Source organism: Labeo rohita, chromosome 6, assembly GCF_022985175.1.
Source record: "Labeo rohita strain BAU-BD-2019 chromosome 6, IGBB_LRoh.1.0, whole genome shotgun sequence".
Taxonomy (NCBI): domain Eukaryota; kingdom Metazoa; phylum Chordata; class Actinopteri; order Cypriniformes; family Cyprinidae; genus Labeo; species Labeo rohita.
In genome coordinates this window covers 6,860,308-6,886,093 of record NC_066874.1, presented here as the reverse complement: position 1 = coordinate 6,886,093, position 25,786 = coordinate 6,860,308, and the positions used below count along the sequence as shown (strand labels likewise).

Sequence of the window (25,786 nt, the reverse complement as noted above, 5' to 3'; positions counted from 1 at the left end):
GTCAGACTGTTACATGAAGAGGACAGTTTGAGAGTCACACCTGATATGGTAACTGATACAGTACTTGATATCTGCTCAACATCGTCTGCCACTTTGAAGGTATGTCTGTGAAATGTGAGTGTGTATAGTCTATGATTGCTTTCAGTAAGAAATGTTATGTTTTTGAAATAAGTCTCTTATGCTCACCATAGCTGCATTTATTTGACCAGAAATAAAGTAAAAACAGTATTGTGAAATATGATTAGAATTAAAGATAACTGTTTAGTATTGTAATATATTTTAAAATGTAATTTATTCCTGTGATGTCAAAGCTACTTCAGACGTTGGGTATAAACGAAGGATAATTTGGACACTAACTGTAAAACTGCAGGTTTCAGGTACTTGGACGTTTGCCTAGATTTGGGGTTTTAGCTATAGGTGAAGTAAGTGTTCAGCAAGTTCAGAAATAGTTTAAGAATCACTGGGCAAGGATATAACTGTTTATAATGATTGCAGTATCTGTCTGAAAGTAAGCAAGAGTAGTACTCTATGTGAACAGAGTTATTAAAACAAAACTGAAGGAAAGTCTAGTGAAAACAAACAATGCAAAATCTGAGCTGCGCCGAAGTGAATCAATGGGTATTGAGCTTAATTGACTTGAAAGGTTTGACAGAGTCCTTCGTCCTTATCCTGAGAACAAACACCAACTGGGTGTGACAGGAGAGGAGAGTTGTGAACAGTGTGTGCTTTGCTTATTCTGTTCTCAAGCTGATGGGCAGATAATTATGAACGACACGCCGCTTCTCTCAGCACTCGCTCGTGAAATGAAACACAGAGAGGCACACAAGCACATGTGTGGCAATTAGTTTAGATGTTTGACGCGACACACAGGGGTGGGAGAAGAAAAGTACCTAAGCATCATTACATCGGACACAAGAACCGCCACTGGCTTAGATAATCAAGAGTCTGGTAGTGCTGTATAAGTTGATCGGTGACCCTGTGACGCAATAATAAAGCAAACAACAACAATTATGCTGCAAATTATGCTGCAACACGCTTGAAATAGTAGTAATTAACAGTATTTTTTTTAATCGTGTTATTATGTGTTCCTGTGTTCTGGCCAATGCATATCTGGTTGGGTTTCCAACAATAATACCTCACATGCAATATAAGTGACATACAGGATGATGCATGTTTTCCCAGTATGCACTGCAGTTGCTGGTTTTATAATTAGTGGTGCTTGCTAAGGCAGTTATCACTATTGTTATTGCTTATGCCTGCGGGATGACCTAGAACACCCTAGAAACAGCATAAATTAGTTAAAAACCTCTAAGCACACCTTAGCAACTGCATATAGCAATGCCCCGGCAAGTACCCAGAACATTCAAACATCTCAGATTTTGGTTTTTGCAAGCACACACAATTTTTTTTATTGTGACACTGAACACGTGTGTTCATATTTTATACGTCATCTTTCTACTCAATTTTTTTCTCCTTTTATACTCTTGATTATAACAAATCATATTAATCATGTCATCATTAATCATGTTGCATTAATCATTAATCATATTACAGGTAAAACGAGTTTTTCAAACGTTAGCTATTAGACACGTAGACTTTTTATTTACTTGAACTCTCTAAATATCACAAATGTAAACAGCTCTGAGGTAGATTTCTCTCACATGAACAAATGACAAAGTGACAAAGCCAAAAACGTATCAAATTAATTTACATATATATATAAAAATATTAAACCTTACATAAATATTCTCTTCATTCCATTGCGTGTTCCAGAGTGCCTCTCTTGTGATTTGATTTAGATTCCCGATTCACAAAACGAATTGTTCAGACCGCTTTGCGAACACGTGTGACAGGTACATGGAAAAGAATCGACTCAAATGATTCATTCAAACCATTCGTTCTCGAATCGGACATCGGTGAGCAGCTTACATTTGTATTATTAAGTCACAAAAGTAATGAAAATGTTTGGAGAAATAAGTTAACGTATTAAGTCGAGTAAAAGCCAACAGAAACATCTGTGCTCAAGTAAAGTTGAACTGTCTATATATTTTTTGTCAAAGCTAATGACTTGAAGTCATCTTCTGTATGCGATTTCCCATTACCTTGCACTCTTGATCTCTGCTTGTGATGCTGAATTACACGGCTCGGTACCCGCTACACCCTCTATAGCCAATCCGCGCCGCCGAAGCGTGTGCCCACCTCTCACCTTCATCATCACCATCATCGTCCTCATCCTCACAGTCAGAGCCAGACACCAGCCGAACAAGACGCTCTCTGACATACAGAAAGAGAGAGATAATAAAGCCAGCGCTTCAGCATTATTTCCCTCTCAGAAAGGAGTGATCAACATGATCAACTAGTGGATCGGACAGCTTTTTAAGGTCCACGCTTGGATGTTTATATCTTTTCATCTCAGCTCTGAGTTTCATCACTGCAACCGGACACTTACACTTGTCAAGACAGTCCGACCGCACCGGTATCAGAGCACATACATACATGGGGATCATCGCAGCATTGCCCGGAAGATGTGTATCACTGCTCCGCGGCTGAGATCTGTGTCGCCTGCGCTCGTCGTGGGATCGGATCCCTCGGTTCATGTCCCCGTGTCATTCCCGGTGAACTGAGATGGCTCTTTGCGCTGTGCTGCGACAGACACGCAGACCGCGGCAGGAGAATCGGACACATGTAGTTTTAATTACAACCTATTGCTTTTTTTGTATATTACCCGTGAAACAACTTTGCGCCTTCCCATCATCGCTGAGCGACTGTCAAACACCCACCGGGTGGAACTGCTCCGGTAAGAGACCTGAACACGCTGCTCTCTTTAACTCTCTCCAACGCCCGTGCTCATTTGCGCGCTTAGCATATCAAGTTTGTCTGTTTTTAATCGGCTTGCTAATTATTCACTGAACTGAGGCTTTTATTCAGAGTAACTTAACGCACACTTATTATAGGTTGAGTCCGTCTTGGTCAGGTCACGTACCACCCAGGAAAAATAAGTCTAATTCGAGTTGAGAGTTTGTTGTGTACATTTATCGTAATGAGATAAAAGAGATAAAATAATGACAAGAAAACACCTTTTTCTGTCGGGTTGTCCTCAGCGGCGTCACACAAATACAAACATACAACGCCTCCAGTGTAGTCCGATTCTCGAACAAACGACTCTTTCAATGAATCCTTTAAAAAGACTCTACGAAACAAGTGTTATCGATTGCGCTTTTCTTGAGTGAACTCACTGAATTCTTCAGAGCAGGTACTGGTTTTTCATTTGACTCACTCACTAATTTGCAAGTGATTTAATTCAAATATAATTTATCACAAAACGTGTAGGCTTCTTATGATTCAGTATTATTACTGACTGCAACATGTAGATACATAGATTATGTATTTTTGTGAGAATTATATTTGAATGAAAAGACATTAGAACATAGATTCTCCAAACAACAATTCTGTACTGGGATCTGTGTGATTGGAACCTGTTGTAAACTGTACACCATTGGTAGCACATCTCCTCAAATTTATGAAAATGTACTGATGTACTCTGTCCAAACAAAGTTGTATCTTTAGGGGTGTAACAGCTTGCCGCTAAGTCAAAAGTACATCTCTGTGCCTGTTAAATACTGTACATTGTATTAATAGTCAACCTTTGGAGTCTTAATCTGCTAATATAATTTTTACTATTAGAAAATGTAACGCACAAAAGGTGCTGCAGGTACAATTTTTAGTGCGGATTGCTCCTCCTAAGAGGTGGCTCTTATTTTCAGTACAGTTGCATGTTTTGAGATACTTATCTGCAAAAATGTTTAACCCCTAGGTTTTACCAGTAGGCATTTGTGCATGTGAAATCTGTGAGGGCAATCATCTGGCCCCAAACAAGTACATCTGGTGCTGCTTTACACTATATCAGTGGAGTAAATGTGGCACTGAAAGAGAGCGCTTGTCAGAGATACTTTGGGAACAAAGGGCCCCGCTGTGCAATTATGTTTCTCTTTAAATAGCTGTAGGGGGGCAAGAGTCTACAAGAAATCTATCTGTTGCACAGACCTACAGTGGCCTGTGTGAGATGATTCGGTGTTGGATCTCCTTCGTAAAACCGTTTACTCTCTAAAGACGTGACGGTAAGAAATATAATCAAATAGAAGGAATTAGAGTACAACAGACCTGTAAATTTGCTGTTGACATGTTCTTCTCCCCCTCGCTCCCATTCTGTGTGTGTCGGGCTGGGCTCCGTCGTATCGATTCCTTCCCATCACGTAACCCCACCAAAGTGCTGTCACACGTGTTGAAAGCAGAGCTTGATAAAATAAGCTGTCAGATAGACAAGGTGCCAGATGGCTGACTTGACTATATTCCAATACAGATCTATCAGAGTCCATTACACTACAGATCTTTTTGTTGTAGGCTTCTTTTCTCTTTGGCGGACTTACACAGTCATGCACACTAGTTTAGGCTGATCACACCACCGGTGAACTATTGAGAGCCTCAAGGAGCGAATAAAGCGATTGTTTGAATGTTTAAGAAGCTTGGTTGGCGCTCACACAGTGGTGTACTGCTAACCATTTCTCTTAAACCATATTTTTTCTTGTTTTTCAGTCAAAAGCCTGAAGATACTTGAGATTTGAGATATTTGAGAAAGATGTTAAGATTGAAACAGCACAAATCTAGCGAGGTTTATACTGAAAGAAGATACACACCAAAGGGAGAATGAAAATAAAACTTCAAGATACAGCAGATCATTTTTTCCTCCCATGAAAATGTATCTTGCGTTGAAGATGTTTACTGTAAAACAATGCAAAATATTAAAAAGAAGACTTTTTTTGGCAGGCCTGTATAACTTCAGTGCAGAGGTAGAGCACCTGACTTTTTAGGCTTTTCATCTGCAAATTTCTCTCTCCTTCAGACTGTGAAAGACCACTGGGATTAGTCTAATCCTGCACCTCAGCGCTTTATTTCTCATTCCTTAGACACTCTGTACGCTAGAGCCTATTTTGATTGTTGGGTGTGTGTGAGAGAGAGAGGGAGAAACAGAAAGACTATGAGAGGGGAAGGTCTTCTGGGAGAGGTTGTCTGAGCTCCTGGGCTAATGAGGAAGTTGCGGTGCCCTATTTTGGGTTTCTTGGGGTTTTCCGTTCGGCTCTCTCTGTTCTATCCCACCTTTAATGCCATTATTGAGATTTAATCCAGTAGAGCACAGGAAGGATGCCACTATTTGGTCAAGAAAAACGAGGAGGAGAAGAGTTCTCTCCTCTATTTATCTCGGTTCTACCATCATTAGTTGGCTCAGAGGAGGCATGACTAATGTATGCCACCAGGAAGATGTTGCCGGGCTAATTGAATGGCTAACGCAAGAGTGTTTGTGATAAAATAATAATGCCGCTTGGCTCGTTCAGGGAGAAAGAGCGAGTTGGTATTGAATGGTCGAGTGTGAGTTGTGTACCTGGAGGTGAGCAGGAGAAATAAAGGACAGTAATCGGAGACGTCCCTCCAGAGTGCACACTCATAAAGCTGAGTGGTTAGGAAGAGCACCATGTTTAAATATGCATGATGGCAGATGTTTCTGTTTTTCATTCTGAACATTGTTATTTCCTCTGTTCTACAATTCCTACACATTGAAAACAGGCAACGGTAACACGCTCACACACCTCAACAACATGCAAACCTAGAAACACAGACACTGCCAGGGTTTAGAAATCTAAACCTGTAAATAAACAGTTTTTGGCCTGTAAAATGAATAAGAAAAAATTGACGTTATCCACAAAAGCAGCATTTTTATGCTAACCATCAGCAATTGTATGATAACGTTTTTTAATAACAAAAATCTATCAAAGCCTTCAAATTTGTTGCATCAGTTTTGGCCTGAATATATCATGTTCGGGCCTAAATCCACAGTTTTGTGTTCTTCAAATAATTACACAGTTTTTTGATGCATTTGCGGCAAACAGTAGGCAGTTATGCTGTATATCCTAGGGGTGCGAACGATTGAGAGCACAGCCCGCAAGTTGGATGGGGCTGGAGTGGCCAGCTGCACAGAAACAAACATCAAATTCAGTGTTTGAACAATGATCCCTGCGCACAACAAGCAATGAACAAATACTGTTACTCAGATGCATTGGTGCATTTCAAAGCTAGGACTATTTTTCGCAAGGACAAGTTTGCCGTTTTTCATCCAGCTTTGTATTGGCAGAAGTAAATGAGCAATGTGTACTCTTTCTCCATGCACAGATCTTCCAGTTGAACCATAGTTAAAATAAAAAACGGATCATTCATCCAACAATTTGACAGCGCCAGGGCTTTTGTTAAAACTACAACTTAGTTAATGTGCGTCATTAGAATAGAACATAAATTTGGTTAATTGAAATGATTGTAAATTAGAACTAAAACAATCTAGTGACTATTATTGTGGCATATTTAAAGCATGTAGAGTAATCTCAGTTCAAAATGAATATGCACACCAATATGTCACACACTTAGGTCAGATTTTCAGAAGAGAAGATTCACTGAGAGTATTTTTGTATTTTAGGTGTAAAGCTTATTGATGCATCTAGATGAGATTTGATGCATGGCATAGCTTTCAAACGTAGTAAACCGTCAAACCACTTACCTTGTATTGGGTTATTCTCAATGGCTCACACTTTGCATAAGAAAAAGACTGTTTGGCGTAAGCTACTGGCAAAATGTTTGAAAGTAAATAAAGCTTAAGCAGATTTTGTGAAGAAAGAAAGATTTATTTTAAGCTTTATTGCAGTCATGTCTTAATGAGTGCATTAACTATACGTTAACGAAATTACGATAATTATGAAAATCAGCTTTGTGAGGTAAAGTGACACTGAAAGTGTTTAAGTATGCCACAATGATTAATCAAAATGACATTTAAAAAAAATTAAATATTCCCTTGGTCTGACTAAAATTCTTTTAATGAACATGTAAATGCTCTTTCTGACATGCAGGCCTAAAATATGCAGACTTCTGAATCGATTTGGAATTTAAAAAATCACTGGAATGGTAATTAAACTGTAAAATCCGACAGTACTAAGCTCTTATTGGTGACGGTTAGCATGGTTAAATTATCCAAATACCTACTAATCACACATTTGAAAGACGAGCAATGTGTACAACTTTAAGAATGATGGACATGCCAATTTTGCATAGCTTTCTGTGGCATTCCTATGTGGGACTAATAATATCAGGTAGGTCAGGTTTGGATTTGGACAAGATTTGTTTCGTAATAAAAACAGAACAGAAGTGAGTGAAACCAGATGAACAAAAGGGGAAATACCTTCCAGTTGAAAAACTCATCACGTCTTTAAGGTCAGCCTCCCAGGCTTCCTTCTATTTTCAATGTGGTTGCAAAAGGTTGCTCTGCTTTGGAATGTGTGGAATTCACATGGGCTTCTTCATTTGTTAAATTAGCACATGTAATAGAATTTTCTGCATTCTGGGAAATTATGGCCTTGATGCGTTTCAGATATTAATGTGTGTATTTTTGTCAGCGCATGCGCCCATCCGAGCTCGTAATGCGACGTGATTCTCCAGATAAAATCTTGTGCGAATGTGATTTGTCTGGCTACATGAGACAGACAGGAAACACTGTTCATTCGATCGGTACTTATGGGCAGCTGTCACATGCAGCCATATGGTGGTGAAACTGAGCTCGACTCCCAGGGGCTTTGGGTCGATCCTCCACAGGTGTGCCAGAAGGTGCGAAGTTCAGTCCTTATTAACCTTGTGCACACAAACACGGTATTCCAAGGGTACCGCCAAAAAAGTCACAGACAGGGCTGCGTCCTTCATTTAACATGGGTTCTGTTCCTGGTTGTCTGTTTTGGAAAATGAAAGCCAAAGAGCTCAATGGTAGATTAATGATGAGTGTATAAATACTACACTAATGGCCGGGCTATTCTTACTGGACCATCTGTTACGAGAGACAGGGTAGTGCTCACTTACATGCATTTGTTACCAGCATGGCTACTAGCATCAACAACCGTCAGTGGCTGAACCCACAGTTCAAAAATCACTTCTGAAATACTGAGATGTTACTGTATGGGAAAATCCATTTACTGCAGTTACTATCTGTACCAATATGTGGACGATATTCTTTGATGGTCATTGGGTTCACACAAAAGCCTGTGGATTCACCTAAATTGGAGCGTGGTTTGTGTAACATTAGCAACATGTTATAAGCTGTTTGATAGCGTATTCAAGCCATAGGCTAATGATATCAGTAGCCGTTATGTGTCCGATGTTGTAGAGAGCAATACATAAAATTCATTACCAATCAGAAACGTCGACTTGTAGATGGCCCTATATCATTTACTCTTTCTTCTTTGGAATCAGTTTCTGCTTCAAACATGGCTGAAAAAATGCAGTATTGCCGCTATTGTGTAGCATTTTCGGTGTGAAAGTTAAGTTGAGGCGGGGAGTCATTCGCATATTCTTGCGAGTGAAAATTCTTGCAAAAAGAAAAATAGACGTGACCAGTGTTGGGGAAAGTTACTAAAAGTAATTCATTACAATTTTGCGTTACTCCCTAAAAAAGTAACTAATTATGTTACTCTTTATGGAAAGTAATGTGTTATCTTACTTTTGTGTTACTTTTTAAATCTGGGCAGGGCCTGCTTTTTGTTTTTAATATAAAACAATTCTAATGTCAAAACCCTTTACACCAAAAGTGAAATTAATTCACCTCAGGCTGAAAGAAAAGTACATTTATGCAGGAGATCATTCTTCAGCTATAAAAAAAAAAAAAAGCACAAATGTTAGTTTATCTAAAGTAATTTTTGCTTATTACTATGGTTGAATTGCATTATCGAAGGTCAGCAGCAAATTTATTTATTGCATAAAGGATATTTGTTTTATTTACCATATTTAATTATTCCAGGGTTGTGTCATATTCTGAATTTGTGTTTCACTGTTTTTATTCATTTTGAGGAATACTGAATCTGTTTTTTGTGAGTGAGATGAATTAATGCATGTTCACATATAGTCTAGAATACAGTAACATCATGTTTATTCTGAATTTCCCGACAGGAGACTTTTCAAACGAATAAATGGGGGAAAAAAAGAAACTGGCTTTACTTATTTAAAAAAAAAAAAGTAACTCAGATATTTTCTTAGAAATTCAAAAGTAATGCATTACTTTACTAGTTACTTGAAAAAATCGGTTGTTTATTAGATGGAACTAAATCTGAATACAAACTTACAGCAGATTAAAAGGAAGGAACTGAGTTTATACAGACAAAATGATTGGAGAATTGCCTTTAAACTTGAAAGAAATAAAAATTTGACATTTATCGTGATAATCATCAATATCGACTGATCGAAAATTATCATGATAACTGTTTGGCCATATTGTCCAGCCCTATATAGGTAGAAAAATTAATTTGTTTTGACGTTTTAAAATAATTTGCTATCTGTACTACACATAAACCTACGCGATAGTGTATGACAAATGTGACGTGAAAACGCAATCGCAAGCATGCTGTTTTAGCTTGTTTTTCGATCTTTCAGCTCTTTCATCATGAGCAATGTTTGAAAATTAACTATGGTTTTACTAGAAATAAAACAAATGGTTACTATAATTAAACCATGGTAGCTACAAATTACCTATGGCTTTGGTATTCATGTTCTGTGAAGAGCCATCAGTTCTCTGTTGGGTATTACTGCGTCTGGTTTGTGCAGTTTAATTTGCAGAAAAGTATGTAGTCTCTAAAAAACATTTTTTTTTGTCACATCCATAACGCATGATTATTTCCATTTTTTAACATAGAAACCCATGCATAGACTGATATTTTTCTGAGGTTTAAACTCTGTTAACAAGGGTTTATTAAAATATAAATAGATGGTAACACATACAATCTCTAAGCATTTATATGTCAGCTATAAACTATAGTTAAACTAAACTATAGTTAATTTTCGCAAGGTTGTAATCATAACTGTGCATAAAAATGATTAAAAGTGCTCGCTGTTTTACCGCCTCTAGTGTTCATTTCTTTTGGAAACTGCCGTGACATACCAAAGACCCTTTCAAGAAAGTCTGTTCGCTCGGTGGTCATATTTGCAAATGCTTACGGGCAGCTCATACAAGACCAAGTCCTATCAAAATGAACAGGGGAACCCTGAAATCTCAAAAACTGCTCACTGAATTCGCAATTAAATTACATATTTCAAATCAGCTACAAAATCTGAAATTAACTGCCCCATAAATGTTGTTTCTTATGCTCAAATAGCATTTAAAAACTTATTTTTCAGGCTAGACCAGCCAATGCGTAATCATAACAAAAAGCCGTCTTTGTTTTTTTATAGTCTTTGTATGTACTTATTGGTACGCATGTGCCTCCAGGTACATTTTATCATGAGACCAGGTTGAACTGATTGGTCATTCAGACAATCCAACCATAATTGATTTAGAAAATATTTAGTTCTGTGCATCTCTCCTTTTACAAGACAGCACCAGTACTATGAACAATTAGTCCGTCTGTTGAACTGAGTCTGCTTAGGACCTTAGGACTATAATTCCTGATCAAACAAAAGCATATAATGTATGTAAAACAACATATAATTAGTGCATAGGCTAAGTTAACAGGCTATGCTAAACAGTTGCAAAGCATAAGCTGGTGTAGAAAACGCAAAGAATGAGAAATGTTTCGTTTTATAATCTTTATCTTCAGTTATATGTAACGTAATTTAAAATACATTAATGGTCATAATAAAATAGTTCAGACAATGCCCTAAAGCAGTTTGAATGGAATTCTAATCAGGGTCTGAATAAAGTAACCAATAAAAGTTATTTTAGATGCTAGAATTGCTTTGAAGTCCTTTGGGACTTGATTCATTGGGCAAATCAAATTGTTGATGACGTCAATCTTCGATTAGCATGCAAATTTGAGAAATAATAAAAACATTTTTTTTTAAAGAAGTAAGGTTTTCTGTTTTGTTAGGGGCAGTTATCCAGCAGTTGCCTGTTTAAATATCCAATCTGTCTGAAATTCTCTTGCATGGGATTTCACATGTAGAAAATAAATCTTTTTTTAATGCTTTCTTTACCTCACATCTATGAAATATTGCACATTACACAGCATAATATAATGTCTCTGTTCATACAGCAGTGGTCTAGTATCAGTAACTCACATTAGTGTGAGCTTTAGGTAATACTACTGCAGATGCTCAGTAGCTTTTGCGCCCTGCGGGTTAACGATACTCATGCATTTGCATATTCATTTATTCATTTAGCAGATGTTTTAGTTCAAAGAAACTTTGCCCTGAGTTCATTAGCACAACATATGCAAGCACAGATTTCTTGTGATGTGCTGTTTGTCAGCAAATGTTCGGATATCTCTCGTGTCATCTTCGGTATACTTTCAGGTCTGTTGTTGTCACTATTTCCTATGCCACTTCCTGTGTGATACTCAGTGTTGGCCAACGCATGCTAAGCTACCAACACTATTTGTTTTGTTAAAAGCAAGAGAGCTAGGCTTTGCAGAAAGTTGCTAGTTAAGTTACACTTTTGAACTGTAGCACATCAGCAAAAGACGACATTTCAGTTATGGGCTTGCAGGCTGAATTTAGACAAGAAGACAACAAGGCTAGAGTGTAAAATCAAAGTTTGTTCTTTTTAATGAGTCAATCAAAATGACTCAGAAATGAGTCACATACACACTCTAAAAGGTCTCACTTACACACTGAAATAGTCGGAGTGGTTACCAAATTAACATCTGACTCACTCGCTGAACCACAAGCCATTACTTTCAGTCATATTCGATTCGAAATAAGAGATCCAACGTACTGTAATGGACAAAGATGTTCTTCTGCTTGCGAACACTGACCTACAAACAGTACATTGATGTCTAAAGCTTGTTTCTTTCTCTGTTTAGTGCTGTGTAATGTCTTTTCTTCATGAAGGCTTTTATCAGCAGACATGTGATTAATCATTGTATCATGTCTTATAAAGACGTGTATATATATATATATATACGTCTTTATAAGACATGAATAAAAAGTAAGCTTGTCATAATCCTGCTAACACTGTGTGATTTGCATAATGTAACACACAACACAAATAAGCTTCAAGTATTTTGTATTTTTTAAGTGTTTCTCATATTTACTGAATTCTTCTGAGGAAAAAATCATGCTATGCTCACAACAACAACAAAAAAACTATGCAAATGAAAAGTTCATCTGACTGCCCTAGCAAAAAAAGTAATAGATTTAAAATGCATTTATTTTATACTAAGTATAGTTCAAGTCCATTAACATAATTACTGACATACCGCTCGAGACTTACTGATATAAAAATTGTAATTAAACTTTATTTTGAGTACTACTTGTGCACAATGCACATTCCTTAATATTAAGCCTAAAATATCTTTTAATGTCAGTATTGATGAAGATTGTATGATCTTTAAATATTATCATGTTAATTTATCATATTGAGTGCTAAATATTTAAAGTATACTTAAAATAGTTCCACTTTAAGCACAATCAGATGTACTTAAGTGTATCTTTAGTTGGATTTCAGCACTACTTCTGCACAATTAAAGTGCATTAAGTGCAAAATTAGTTGTTCCAGTTTAGCAGACTTTAAATAAATATAAAAATTTAATATACTAAAAGTACAATTGCAGGGTATTTTCCTTAAAGGAGAGGTCCACTTCCAGAACAACAATTTCCAAATAATTTACTCACCCCTTTGTCATTCAAGATGTTCATATCTTTCTGTCTTCAGTCGTAAAGAAATTATGGTTTTTGAGGAAAGCATTTCAGGATTTTTCTTCATATAATGGACTTGATTGGTGCCCCAATTTTGATCTTCCAAAATGAAGTTTAAATGCAGCTTCAAAGGGCTCTAAATGATCCCAGCCAAGGAAGAAGGATCTTATCTAGTGAAACGATCTGTCATTTTTTTCCAAAAATAAAAATTTGTATACTTCTTAAGCACAAAAGCTTGTGCAGCACAGGCTCTGGGATGCACATCCACGACACTACGAATCACGTTCATCGTCTGTGTACTCCGGCTCAAAAAGGTAGAGTATGGCAAAAAAAACTCCATCTTATTTTCTTCTACAACTTCAGAATCGTCCAACATCGTTGTACCTTTTTGTTTGTAAACAGCGTTTGACTTACTTGCACTTCCTTAGTCTTTGCGTGTTTTGTAAACACTGGGTCTGTAGTTCCGCCTATGTTCCATGTGACCTTTCGACGTGATTCAATAATACGTAGTGTTGTGAACGCGCATCCCAGAGCTAGTGCTAAACGAACTTTTGTGCTTAAAAAGCATACAAATTTTTAATTTTCCAAAAATAATGACAGATCGTTTCGCTAGATAAGACCCTTCTTCCTCGGCTGGGATTCATTTTGGAAATTCAAAATCGGGCCCCCAATCAAGTCCATTATATGAAGAAAAATCCTGAAATGCTTTCTTCAAAAACCATAATTTCTTTACGACTGAAGACAGAAAGATATGAACATCTTGGATGACAAAGGGGTGAGTAAATTATTTGTAAATTGTTGTTCTGGAAGTGGACTTCTCCTTTAAGTACATAATATGTAAATGTATTTGTAGCATATGTAACATGTAATAAATGTATTTTAAATACATTTTAGTATATTTATTTTTAACTAGGGTGTACAACTGTATTTGCCATACCTTTACTCTAAACCTACCACATTTTCAGTATTTTTAGATTTTCAAAAAACTTCATTTTGTATGATTTATAAGCTGTTTTCCTCATGGGGACAAAAAAATGTCCATGCAAGGTCAAAATTTACTGGTATTACTATGCTTGCTGGGACATATGGTCCCCATAACATAGGAAATAACAGGTGCACCCACACACATATTGGAAAACTACTATACTACTGTATATATAAATATACCTCAAAACTACTAAGAATCATTATGGAATCATTAAGGAACCAGAATCATGAAAAAAATAATGTTTTCTATACATTTCTCTATAGTAATTTTAGTGATTGAGCTCTAAGCACAAAATGTGAGAGTCGATTTTTCATGTGAAGCACTGAATCCACTGAATGTGATGAATGGAAATGGAAGTGACCCCAGTGCTGGAGTGCCACAACTCCTACTCTGAAATTCTCTATTGTGTTTGCAGTGTCATATGGTGTGTGTGTGTGTGTGTGTAGTCTTCCTCTTCCACTCAGCCCTGCTTGTCTCTGGTTCATTATCATTCCTCACAGACTTACTTATCCTGAGACTTTGGCTGCTTGTCTTGTTTCAGCACCGCTGTATCACTCTGTGCCACCTCCCTCCCCATCTCTCCCTCTCTCTCACACACGCACACACACGCATACCCACTCGTTTGTCTCGGCTAAGTAGTCTGCACCATCTCTGAGGATGATGGGCTGCACAGCCAGACACAACTGATCCGGCAATATTTAAATTTTATGCATGTCTCATCTCAGCGAGAGAAATCATACCACCCATCTGTGCTCTGCGCTTGCTTTCCCGTCTGTATCTTATTTTCTCTCTTTCCTCTTCTCATTCATTTGGGCACAGGTCAGTTTGTCTACATAAGTATCATGTATTTATCAGTATCTGCAATTTTTTTCAGGGTCTTTCCAGATCTCAAAATCATTCTGATTATTCCGCACAACCAGCCAGACAAACATATTAGTAGTTATTTACTGTTTGTTTTTTGTTTTGTTTTTTTGGAAAGTTTTGAGCACAGCATGATTTTCTTTTCAGAAGTATTCAGTAAATATGAGAAAAACTATGAGAAAAGAGAAAACATACAAAGAATTTTAAACTTATTTGTGTTGTGTATTAGACGTCACACAAATCACACAATGTTAGCTACACTCTTAAAAATAAAGGTGCTTTAAAAGGTTCTTCACAGCGATGCCATAGAAGAACCATTCAGTCAAAGGTTCTTTAATGAACCATCTCTTTCTTATCTTTTTATAATCTGAAGAACCATTTGTGAAATAGAAAGAATCTTCAGATGTTGAAGGTTCTTTATGGAACCATTTAGATAAAAAAGGTTCTTCTATGGCATTGTGAAGAACCTTTATTTTTAAGAGTGTAAGGAATAAGAAAATTATATATTTACATAGTTCATACTTTATTCATACAATACCAAAAATTCTAAATTAAAAAAAAAATTTGCATTTATTGTGTACTTACATTAGTGTGTCAGTACAGTATGTATTGCGGTTTCAGGGCTAAATAATATTGAAATGTATCCTATGTGCAGAAGTTTCAACTTTTGAGTTATTTTATAACCTGCTTTAGTAGTGATCAAGTAAAAGTATGTAATTTGTTATCAATTACAGAGAAGCTATAAAAGGCCCCTTGTGGCTTTCTGTCAAATTAAAAGTTTGATAGTTTAACATTTGAAAAATTTCAGACACCCTATAATATTAAAGGATTAGTTCAGTTCCAGAACAAAAATTTACAGATAATGTACTCACCCCCTTGTCATCCAAGATGTTCATGTCTTTCATTACAGGATTTCTCTCCATGTAATGGACTTCTATGGTGCCCCCAAATTTGAACTTCCAAAATGCAGTTTAAATGCAGCTTCAAAACTCTAAACGATCCGAGGAAAAAGGGTCTTATCTAGCGGTTATATATTTTTTTAAATTACAACTTATATACTTTTTAACCTCAAACACTTGTCTCATCCAGGTTTAGTCTAGCTCTGTGTGAACTGTTTTTTTCTGGTCATGACAGTTAGTGTACGTCTAAAAAATCCTATCTTATTTTCTCCTCCAACTTCAAAATTGTCTAAATCGCTGCAGAGGTACCAACCCAGAGTTTGCAAAATGAACATGCAAAGAAGATCAAACACCGTTTACAAAAAAAAGGTAAAAACAGCGATGTAGAACGATTTTGAAGTTGGAGGAGAAAATGAGACAGGAGTTTTTAGTTTTTAGACATACCCTAACTGTCATGACCGGAATAGAACAGTTCACTTATTTCTCGGCTGGGATCGTTTAGAGCCCTTTGAAGCTGCATTTAAACCACAAATTTGGGGGCACCATAGAAGTACATTACACTGAGAGAAATCCTGAAATGTTTTCCTCAAAAAACATAATTTCTTTACGACTGAAGAAAGAAAGACATCTTGGATGACAAGAGGGTAATTTGTAAATTTTTGCTCTCGAAGTGAACTAATCCTTTAATCTTGTAATTTCACAGGTTTAAAATAAAATAATTTTATTACTTTCCTTAAAAAGTCAATGTTTCGATTTTGTAATAACAATAATTCCCCCCTCAACTCATGCAGCCATATAATATACTGTATTTACAGTGTTGTATGTACACTTTTACATACTTTCATCAGAAAGTATAGTATAAACTATCATTTGTCAATCTTATTTCATGACAATCAAATTATGTCAGTTTTATTTTAAAATATGCCTAAGTATGTGAAAACATGGATTATGACCAAATGTATTCCTTTAGAGTATACTAATGTAACCTTTTTATTCATATAAATTATATTACCTGAATTATACTTTTGAAAAAATGAAGTTTAGGGATTTCAAGTATACAATCAATACACTTAAGTGCACTCTTTTTTCACAAGGGTCAGTGTGGTTCCATGTTGTAACGTTATACAGTGTGACGTGGATGCTCGGCCCATCCTGTTCTTTGACTTGCAGATGGTGGAGCTGAAATATTCATCCTGGATCATCCTGTACGTCTTTGTGTTTACTTGGAGATGCCTTTGAGTTCAATTTTGGCTCAAGGCATTGCACGTATTAGACAGATATGGAGGTGTATTTGTGTGAGGTGTCACACAGTTGGAGGTTTTGGGATGTACTCCTAATCATGCTAATGGTATATCCGTCTGGGTCTTACTTGTATTTGTGGGTGTGAGAGATTTCCCTTGGAAGGCCATTTGAGCAATATTGTAAACAGGTTATTTTTTTAGTCTATTTGTGTGAACTGTATGTCTGCATTAACTCTCCATTTATGTTGACAGACAAGGAAAAAACCTCAGTCCATTAAGCGACATCCTGCCCACATTCTATACAGAGGGCTGTAAGCTTCATACCCTGGGCTGTTATGACCTCAAACCAGGGACACGCTCTATTTTATCAAAGCAGCTTTTATAACAGAGTATCTGTTGTCTGCAACTGAAGTCATGATATGCTTTTGCTTTAATATCCTCTATCCAGCTTGGAACCAAAAGTCCTTTTGTCTCGAGGAAGTAATTCTGTGAGGTTGTTTCACACCAATGATGTGTTTATTCAGTTTTAATGAACTACAGTGCTTCATCTGACCACTGGTGCACTTAGGGAAAAGACTGGAGATGTTGAACCGATATGAACCAATTATGAAACATTCAGTTCCATTTTTGAGACATTACACGCAAACTTGGCTGCTAAACAAGATCCTGTGATCTGATTTCACTGGCATGGTCAAATTATAGCCAGGCTTGAATTTGACTGTAAAATTAGTTATTAAAAAGATAGAACTAAACATGTGAAATGCTGAGATTAATAAAATGAATAATAACTGTTTTAACTGTACAAAATTAACATTTGAAAAGTACAACCTAGTACAGGTTACCTTATGTTATAGTAATTTTGTCTAGTGTGTGTACTTGTTCTTGCTACATTGTGGGAACCAAATGTCCACACAAGGATAGTAAAACCTGAAATTTTTTGACATTGTGGGGACCGGCCTACAGTCCCCACAATGTAAAAAAATAGTAAATGATGTTTATCTGAAAATGTAACAATGCAAACAGGTTTTCTGTAAGGGGTAGGTTTAGGGTCAGGGGATAAACAGTATCGTTTGGTCAGTATAAAAATTACACACAATTCACAAAAACGAACGTGTGTGTGTGTGTGTGTGTGTATTTAACTTTCTTAAATGTGTGCAAAAATAAAATAACATGTATCTTTTTAAGTATTTAATACTTACCAAGGCTGCATTTATTTGATGAAAAATACAATTAAAAATACAATATTAATTAATTAATTATTAATTAGTTAGAATTTCAGTCGTGTGTGTGTATATATATATATATAATCATATAATCATATAAATGATTATTACATTAATTAAAGTTTATATTAGTTAATTATTTGTTATCCATTTTCATATTTATTCAAATGTTATTTATTCCTGTAATTACATTTTCAGCAGCCATTGCTTCAATCTTCAGTGTCACATAATCCTTTAAAAGTCATTAATAAAATGAATAATAACTGTTTTAACTGTACAAACACAATTAACATATTATATATATATATATATATATATATTAACATTTATGTTATTGTAATTTTTGTCTATATTTGTGTGTGTATTTAACTTTATTAAATTTGTGCAAATTTAAAACATAAATGTGTCTTTTTTTTATTTAGTACTTACCAAGAATTTATCTAATGAAAATAAACAATAAAATAGTAATTAATTAATTAGTTAGAATATATACATATATATATATATATATATATATATATATATACAGTCATGTGAAAAAGTTAGGACACCCTATTGAATTCATGGTTTTCTGTATCAGGACATCATTAAAAAAAAACTGGTCCTTGGCTCGTCTTAAAATTTCGAAAATAGAACAACAACACATGACAAATTGCACTGTGTCATTATTTACAGAACAAAAACAAAGTCAAAATGGAAAAGCCATGTGTGACAAAGTTAGGACACCCTCGAATTAAGACATTCGAATTAAGAGGGTAAATAACAGTCAAGCACTGCTAATCAAATACCTTTGATTAACAGCAAGTCTGAGCGGCTCTATAAAAGTATAAGCTTTGGCAGTTTGCTGGTCTGGAGCCTTCAGGTGTGTGTTAACACAATGCCAAGCAGGTAAGACATCAGCAGTCATCTTAGAGAAGCAACTGTTGCTGCCATCAAACTGAGAACAGTAATACAGCCATTTCCAAACAATTTGAAGTTTATTCACAAGTGGAAGACATTTAAAACAGACACCTCTCCTTCCAGGAGTGGACGTCCCAGAAAATTCACCCCAAGATCAGACCGTGTAAAGCTCAGAGAAATGGCAGACAACCCAAGAACTACACCTCAGACTCTACAGGCCTCAGTTAAATGGTAAAGTTCATGACACTACCATTAGAAAAATATGGGACTTTTGTGACAAAAATGGTATGTTTGGAAGGCTTGGCAGAAGAAAGCCTCTTCTATCTAAAAAAAAACCATTGCAGCACAGTTTAAGTCTGCAAAACACAACATAAGTCTTCTAGAATAATGTCCTTTAAACAGACAAGACCGAAGTGGAGATGTTTGACCATAATGCACAGTGCCAAGTTTGGTGAAAACCTAAAGAGCATATCAGCATAAACACCTCATACAAAAAGACAAGCATGCTGGAGGAGGACTGACTCAAATGCTGTGGCGAGAGCTGTGCATAAGCAAATGCCCACAAACCTCAATAAACTGGAACAACGTTGAAAAGAAGAGTCCAAATTCCTCTAGAGCGATGTGAGAGACTGATAAAGCCACACAGAAAATGAATGCTTCAAGTTAAAAAGTAAAAGTAGATCTACAGGCAGTTGACTCATAGGGTGTCCTAACTTTGTCACACATGGCTTTTCCCTCTTGGCTGTATTTTTCTTAAATAAATAATGACACTGTGTGATATGTCATGTGATGATGTTTATCTGAGAATTTATTTTCCAAATTTTAAGACCTACCAAGATGAAATTCAGAAAACCATGAAATTCAATAGGGTGTCCCAACTTTTTCTCATGACTGTGTATATATATATACATATATATATATATATATATATATATATATATATATATGAATGAATTGTTATCCATTTTAATATTTATTCAAATATTATTTATTCCTGTGATTACCTTTTTTTAGCTGCCATTACTTCAGTCTTCAGTGCTCAAGAAATGTTTCTCATGATTATTCATGTTGAAAACAGTTGTGCTGCTTCATATATTTATGTAAAAACATAATAGATTTTTTCGGAATTTTTTGAGGAATAGCATATTCAAAAGAAAACCATTATGTATCATTATATAAATCTTCATAACATTGTAAATGTTAAACTACTTTTAGTATGTAGCATGTTTTGTAAGATATCTGTTTGTAATCTATAACCTGTATTTGTGTGTGTTTCATGACAGGGTTTGAAGAGCAGGACACTGATCTTTTTCTGTGCGACACAAACACGTGCAAGTTTGACGGCGAGTGCCTGCGAATCGGGGACACGGTGACGTGCATCTGTGACTTTAAGGTAGAAATCAGTACTCCTCAGATACTAACATTCGTGTGCTTTATTAACACCACATGTTGAATGTGTGACCTTGTTAATGGCATTACCACACGTGGAGTAAACAAACTGTCACAAATTAAAATACACCTCCACATGCCTTCTCACAGAAAACACACACACATTCTCTCGCTCGGTCAGAGTGCTCGGCTTCGCTCAGACATCGTGCATCTGTGTCTTGTTGCAGGCCAAGCTGCATCACTCAGGTAAATAGCATTATCTGTCTGCTCGCGCAGCGCGCGGGGGGGAATTTCCTTTGATGCATCTGCTCGATCGCCCAGCCGCGCTCGGCACAAAGATGCCTTGTGCACTTAAGAAGGGTCACGCTGCTTTCATTTCTGCCCTTAATACAATTGAGCGGCACTAACGCTAGTCTGGGGCCATGTGAGTGCCTCTAGCTGTGGTGGGGAGGGTTATCGGTTAAGTATCATGCGCAGTGAGAGACGGTACCCGCCGCTGTAAGGGCGTGTGTGTGGGGATGCCCTACTCCTGCGGTTGGACGCTGCTGCCCAGAGCCCTGCCCTGCCTCCAGACTCCCAAACAGAAAGTGCAATGAGAGAAGTGTGTGTAAGAGAGAGATGAATGGATGTGATTCGCACAAGTTCACTTACTGACACGCTATTGATCCAACTCTCATACTCGGAGAGAGAGAGCGAAGGACAGAAATGGAAGGCGCTCAGTCTCTTTCTGGACCGCCAGCAACACCAAATGGAATTGCAATCTGTTTGTTTGAGTGACCTGACTAAGCCAGGTATAAAAAATACTTGCACATTTAACTAGAGTGGTTTCGGGGACAGGACAATGGAAGATGGTGAGAGAATGCTCATTGCGTGAGATGCTTAAAAAATGGCGGTCTGTTGAAAGAAGTCTCTTTATGTTCACCAAGGCTGCGTTTATTTGATCAAAAATACAGTAAAATGGTTAAATACTTTTTATAATTTAAAATAAGTGTTTTCTGTTTGAAATTGTTAAAATGCAATTTATTCCTGTGATGGAAAACTGAATTTTCAGCATCATTACTCCAGTCTTCAGTGTCACACGATCCTTTAGAAATTATTTGAATATGTTGATTTGGTGCTCAAGAAACATTTCCTATATTTTAAATATGTGAAATAGTGGTCTGCTTAAATTTTGTGATAAACGAACAGCATTTATTTGAAATACAAATCTTCTGTAACATTATAAATGTCTTTAAAGGCATGTTTAATCAGTTAAATGCATTTGCCAGGGCTCTACAGTACGACCATTTCAGTCACATTTGCGACTGAAAACTACTGCGTGTAAAAATATTTAGGAGCACCATGTGCGACTGACCCGATCAGCATATTTGTGTTTGCGCTGAGAGAAGCTTCAAAGGTTTCTACGTGTTTTTGCAACATTGAGTAATGTATTACAGACATATCTCACGAATCCTTTTAATAAACAGTGTAGAGAGAGTGTAAATAACAGATTCATTGTGCAGTGTAGAGTGCTTCGTTGATTATAATGGAACTATGGAATTAACTAAGATGAGTGACAATAAACAAGTTACTATTAAGTGACTTACATTTCCTGACTATAACACTATTGCATGATTTTGTGTGATTTCGTCGTCAAAAGTAGTCTGAAACAAGTCACAACTGAGCCACTGCGCATCTCCCAGCAGTGTTTAGTATAAGAATGAACATGCTTTTTTAAACGAATCTAGTGAGTTAATGATTCAATTTCCCATTCATAAAGAGAGTGACTTTCTTTATTCCTGAATGAATTAGCCGTTCGATTGAATCAAATAAATTATATGATTCAGTAATTAAATCAGTGACTTGCCGCCACCTACTGGCAGTTTTAGTTTAATTTTTAAAGTATCTTTTCAGTTAATTAAATCATTTAATATTTCTGTATTCACAATTTTAGATTTAAAACATTAATTTCAACATGAATTTATGAAATTGATTGCACTCGTGCCATCTCTGAGCCTCATTAAATATGAAAATACACCTACAAGCCAATTTTTTTTGTGTTCTTCTGTGCCACCTCAGTAGTACAAATTAATTTAGTTAATACTTATTTCATTCGATTAGTAATTTATTCTTATTCTACTTGTTCTTACAGTTTTTCTTGATTGCTAAAACACTATAACCAGTCTTTTAAACAAAAATTTTAAAACCATAATGCCATTTTTCAAAAAGCACACCCATTTCCCTGTATTATAAACACTATTTCATTTCATTTTTATTTAGAACAAAACATAAATTTAAACAAAAAATATATAAACACTACAAATGTGTTGCTGCACCAACAAAAAAAAAAAAAAAAAAAACCCCAAAGACATAAATTTCAGAAAATATTCGAAAAGGAGTGGGATGAAGCTAAAGCTTATTTTCTCCCACCCCCTCTACAATTTCAAAACGTTCCAGTATGTCTTTTAATATATTATACACTCAAAAAAATAATTCATTGGATGAACTCAATTTAATTAAGGGCAGAATTTCCATCCAATAAATATGTGTAACCCCAACTCATAAAAATTAAATTCATGCAATGAAATGTAATTGAGTTGGGCCAACTCAATTTGATCAAATATAGTTTAAATGAAATTGATACATTTATGAAGTGATTATTTCATGCTCAAGCTAAAACATTTAACTGGAAAACAAATAACTAGGCAGAAATCTTTCTACACTAAAAAAATTGTACATTTGATGTACTTAACTTTAAGCATTAACCAACTTGTTAGACATTAGCCATAAGATGGCTTTTCATGGCATGCCCAAAGTAGTTGTTTATTTTATTATTAAAATAACTTTAACTCACGTTAGCAGGTCGTCAACCCAAGCTCATGCTCTACACTTCACCACAATGGTAACCCCCAAAAACATTAACTCTCCAGAAACTGTTTTAAATACAAACATTAAAGAACATTAAACAGTAACAAGTCTCCCAATTGTATCATCTTAATTAAAAAATTCATAAAATAACATTTTATTTCAACATTTACTCTCTTTGTACAAAGCATGCAAAGCATGATGGGAAGGGGAAATCCACTTCCTAGTTGCACAAGTAAAATAATTTATGTACTCTCAACTCAAATTATAATTAAGTGGTTGAAAAAAATTGTGTTGGATTAACTTAATTTACTTAAGTAAATTGGATTAACTTAATTTACTTAAGTAAATTGAACAAGCATCAAATGGTATTTGTGGCCTATTTAATTGAAACACGTTCTTTCAAAAAAAAAAAACGCAACTGTTTCAAGTCAGTTTAACACAATGCAATTGTATAAATGGGAAACACAATGGTGTTAAATGAAAAGGATTTTTTAAAATAATCTGAACAGTGTTGAAGAATCATTTTTATGAGTGTACCGATATCTTTATAAGAGAACAATTTCTCAAAAAAACTTCAACCAAATAGTTATTTTCCAAAACAACCAGTCAACCTCTAATCACCCATCCTCATACAATCCACATTTTAACCCCCCGCAACCCTCACAATCACCTCTGTATATCCACATATCCTTTTAGTTACATGTTTTTTATACAATGTTTTAAACTGTTTAATGTTTATACAATGCTTTAACACTACTGTATTCCCTTGCTTTAACACGAGTCAGATTTGGTGAACTGTTACTGCAAAACTCTACACCCAAATCCCTACATTTCTCAGTGCTTACATTCAATATTGTTCACTCAAGTCTGTAAAGTTTGAGCTCAATTAACACACAATTTCCCAAGTGGAAACATTTGGAGTCCAAATTTATCACACGTCAATCAGAAACCTCGATGGAGGTAAAAGGGCCAAAGTCAGCTTACAGTTTGGTGCATTTCTCAGATCAGAAATGAAATTCTCAAAACTACTTGTTCAACCTCCACATCATCTAGTCACTATAAGTCACATCATAAAATGTTTCTAATTTTTTTGAACAAGTTGCGTTTCATGCAGCTGATTATGCAACTGATTTGTCTGCAGTTTCCTACATTATCAGTTCCTATTGTCATCAAGTCATTAGCTTATCGTATATGTCTTTACAGTAAATGCTAAATTTTTGATCTAGTTGTCATAAACTGTCAAGCATATTCTACACATTTTTATTAGACTTTTTGTAAATTTGCCAAGAATTGTTCAAGTGAAAATATTGACTTTCACTAATGTAGAGACTACAGATCAACCAGTGATAAAGCAGTTCTCTAAAATAGCTCAAAGGTACATCTCAACATCATGAACCTTCAACTGAAAAGCATATATAGACAGAGGACAACACAAGAGTTACTAATTCTGACAGTGCACTTTCTCATTTTTATTTTTGCCTTTGCCCATATTTCTTTTTCTTTTCTATTTCACAATGACTTTGTAATGTATTTTTATTGTTATTATTTTTAATCTTTATTTTGTTTTTTTTTTGTCAGACCACTAGTAAAAGTGTAACTGTGAATCCTGTCCAGTCTTTTTCAATCAATATCCCACATACAGTAATGTGTAATTTCAAAGAGCAAGAGTAGGAGGTGAAAGAGGAAGAGGAGAAGAAGGAGAAGGACGACGACAACATCATGGAAGAGAATCAGGAAGGGCAAGGGCAAAAAAACAAGCAGTCTCATATATTTTAGTTGATGCGTGCCAGGGTTGTATCAGGCATGCAAGAGGATTTTACCCCCACTGCCTGTCCAGGGCCAATTTAGCCTGTGAGTATGCTGGGGCAAAATAATTATTTTTGTTGTTGTTTGCAGTTATGTGCTGTACTCTACAGTACAATAAATTAAGAATTAAAACACTTGCAAATGCATACATTTGTTGTGTTCATCATGTGATTTTTTTTTTTTTTTCAAGCAACACTTATTACCAATTTTTGTAGTATTGTTTTGAATTGATCTCATCAGTGTGTAAAACTGCGTTGTAGTGTGTGTGTGTTTGAGGGTTTGTGTCATGTTTGAGAGTTTGTGTGCCATGTTTGAGAGCAAAGTTTGTTTTTTCAGCAAGATTGAGTTGTTTTGAGTGGAGAGCTTCATTTTGACCTGAATATAGTAAGTTTGGGGAATTAAGTTAGAAATTACAGATTTCAAGAAATGTGTTTAAGCAATTGAGTAAACATTCTGTTGTTTTAATTAGAAATTTTAAAATATAAAAGATTACACACTTTTAATAAAGTTAGAAAAATGCCATTACAAAGGTAAAAACAAAATTCCCCTGTAAATTAGTTTAAGGATTTAAATATCACCTCGAAGGCTAATTTTTGATCAGATTTTTTGATTATTGATTAGAAAGTGCTCCTAAAATTTTGACTGTGCTCCTAATTTTTTTTTTTCTTAAAAAAAAAAAGTAAGTGTAGAGTCCTGCTTGCTGATTATGAGTTTGAAATACCCACCTGTGTCCCATGTGTATTTGCTGTCGGTGAATTTTCATCTGCATAAATGTAAAAAAAAAAATGCTTTTTCTCTCTTTAATTTATCCTTGCACTCCAGCCATCTGTGTTGCAGTGTGTGATCGAATGGCTATGTGCAAGTGCCAAAGCACTATATAATATCTGGTCTGGCATGACTTTGAGTCTGTCATGTTCCAATTTAGAA

At 35.7% G+C, this 25,786-nt stretch overlaps 1 protein-coding gene across 3 annotated transcripts in view; it reads left to right on the top strand.

Moving 5' to 3' along the window:
* Positions 1–2,235: 2,235 nt before the first annotated feature.
* The window catches only part of tmeff2b (transmembrane protein with EGF-like and two follistatin-like domains 2b), an 88,157-nt gene continuing 64,606 nt past the window's right edge, over positions 2,236–25,786 (top strand). Inside the window, exons 1-2 of one of the 3 annotated variants that reach the window (XM_051113261.1) lie at positions 2,236–2,797; positions 20,101–20,210. In XM_051113261.1, coding sequence (XP_050969218.1) covers positions 2,626–2,797; positions 20,101–20,210 — 282 coding nt within the window. In that variant the 5' untranslated portion in view covers positions 2,236–2,625. The remainder of the gene's footprint in view (positions 2,798–20,100; positions 20,211–25,786) is intronic. The other 2 variants (XM_051113260.1, XM_051113263.1) reach the window with 2 other exon arrangements.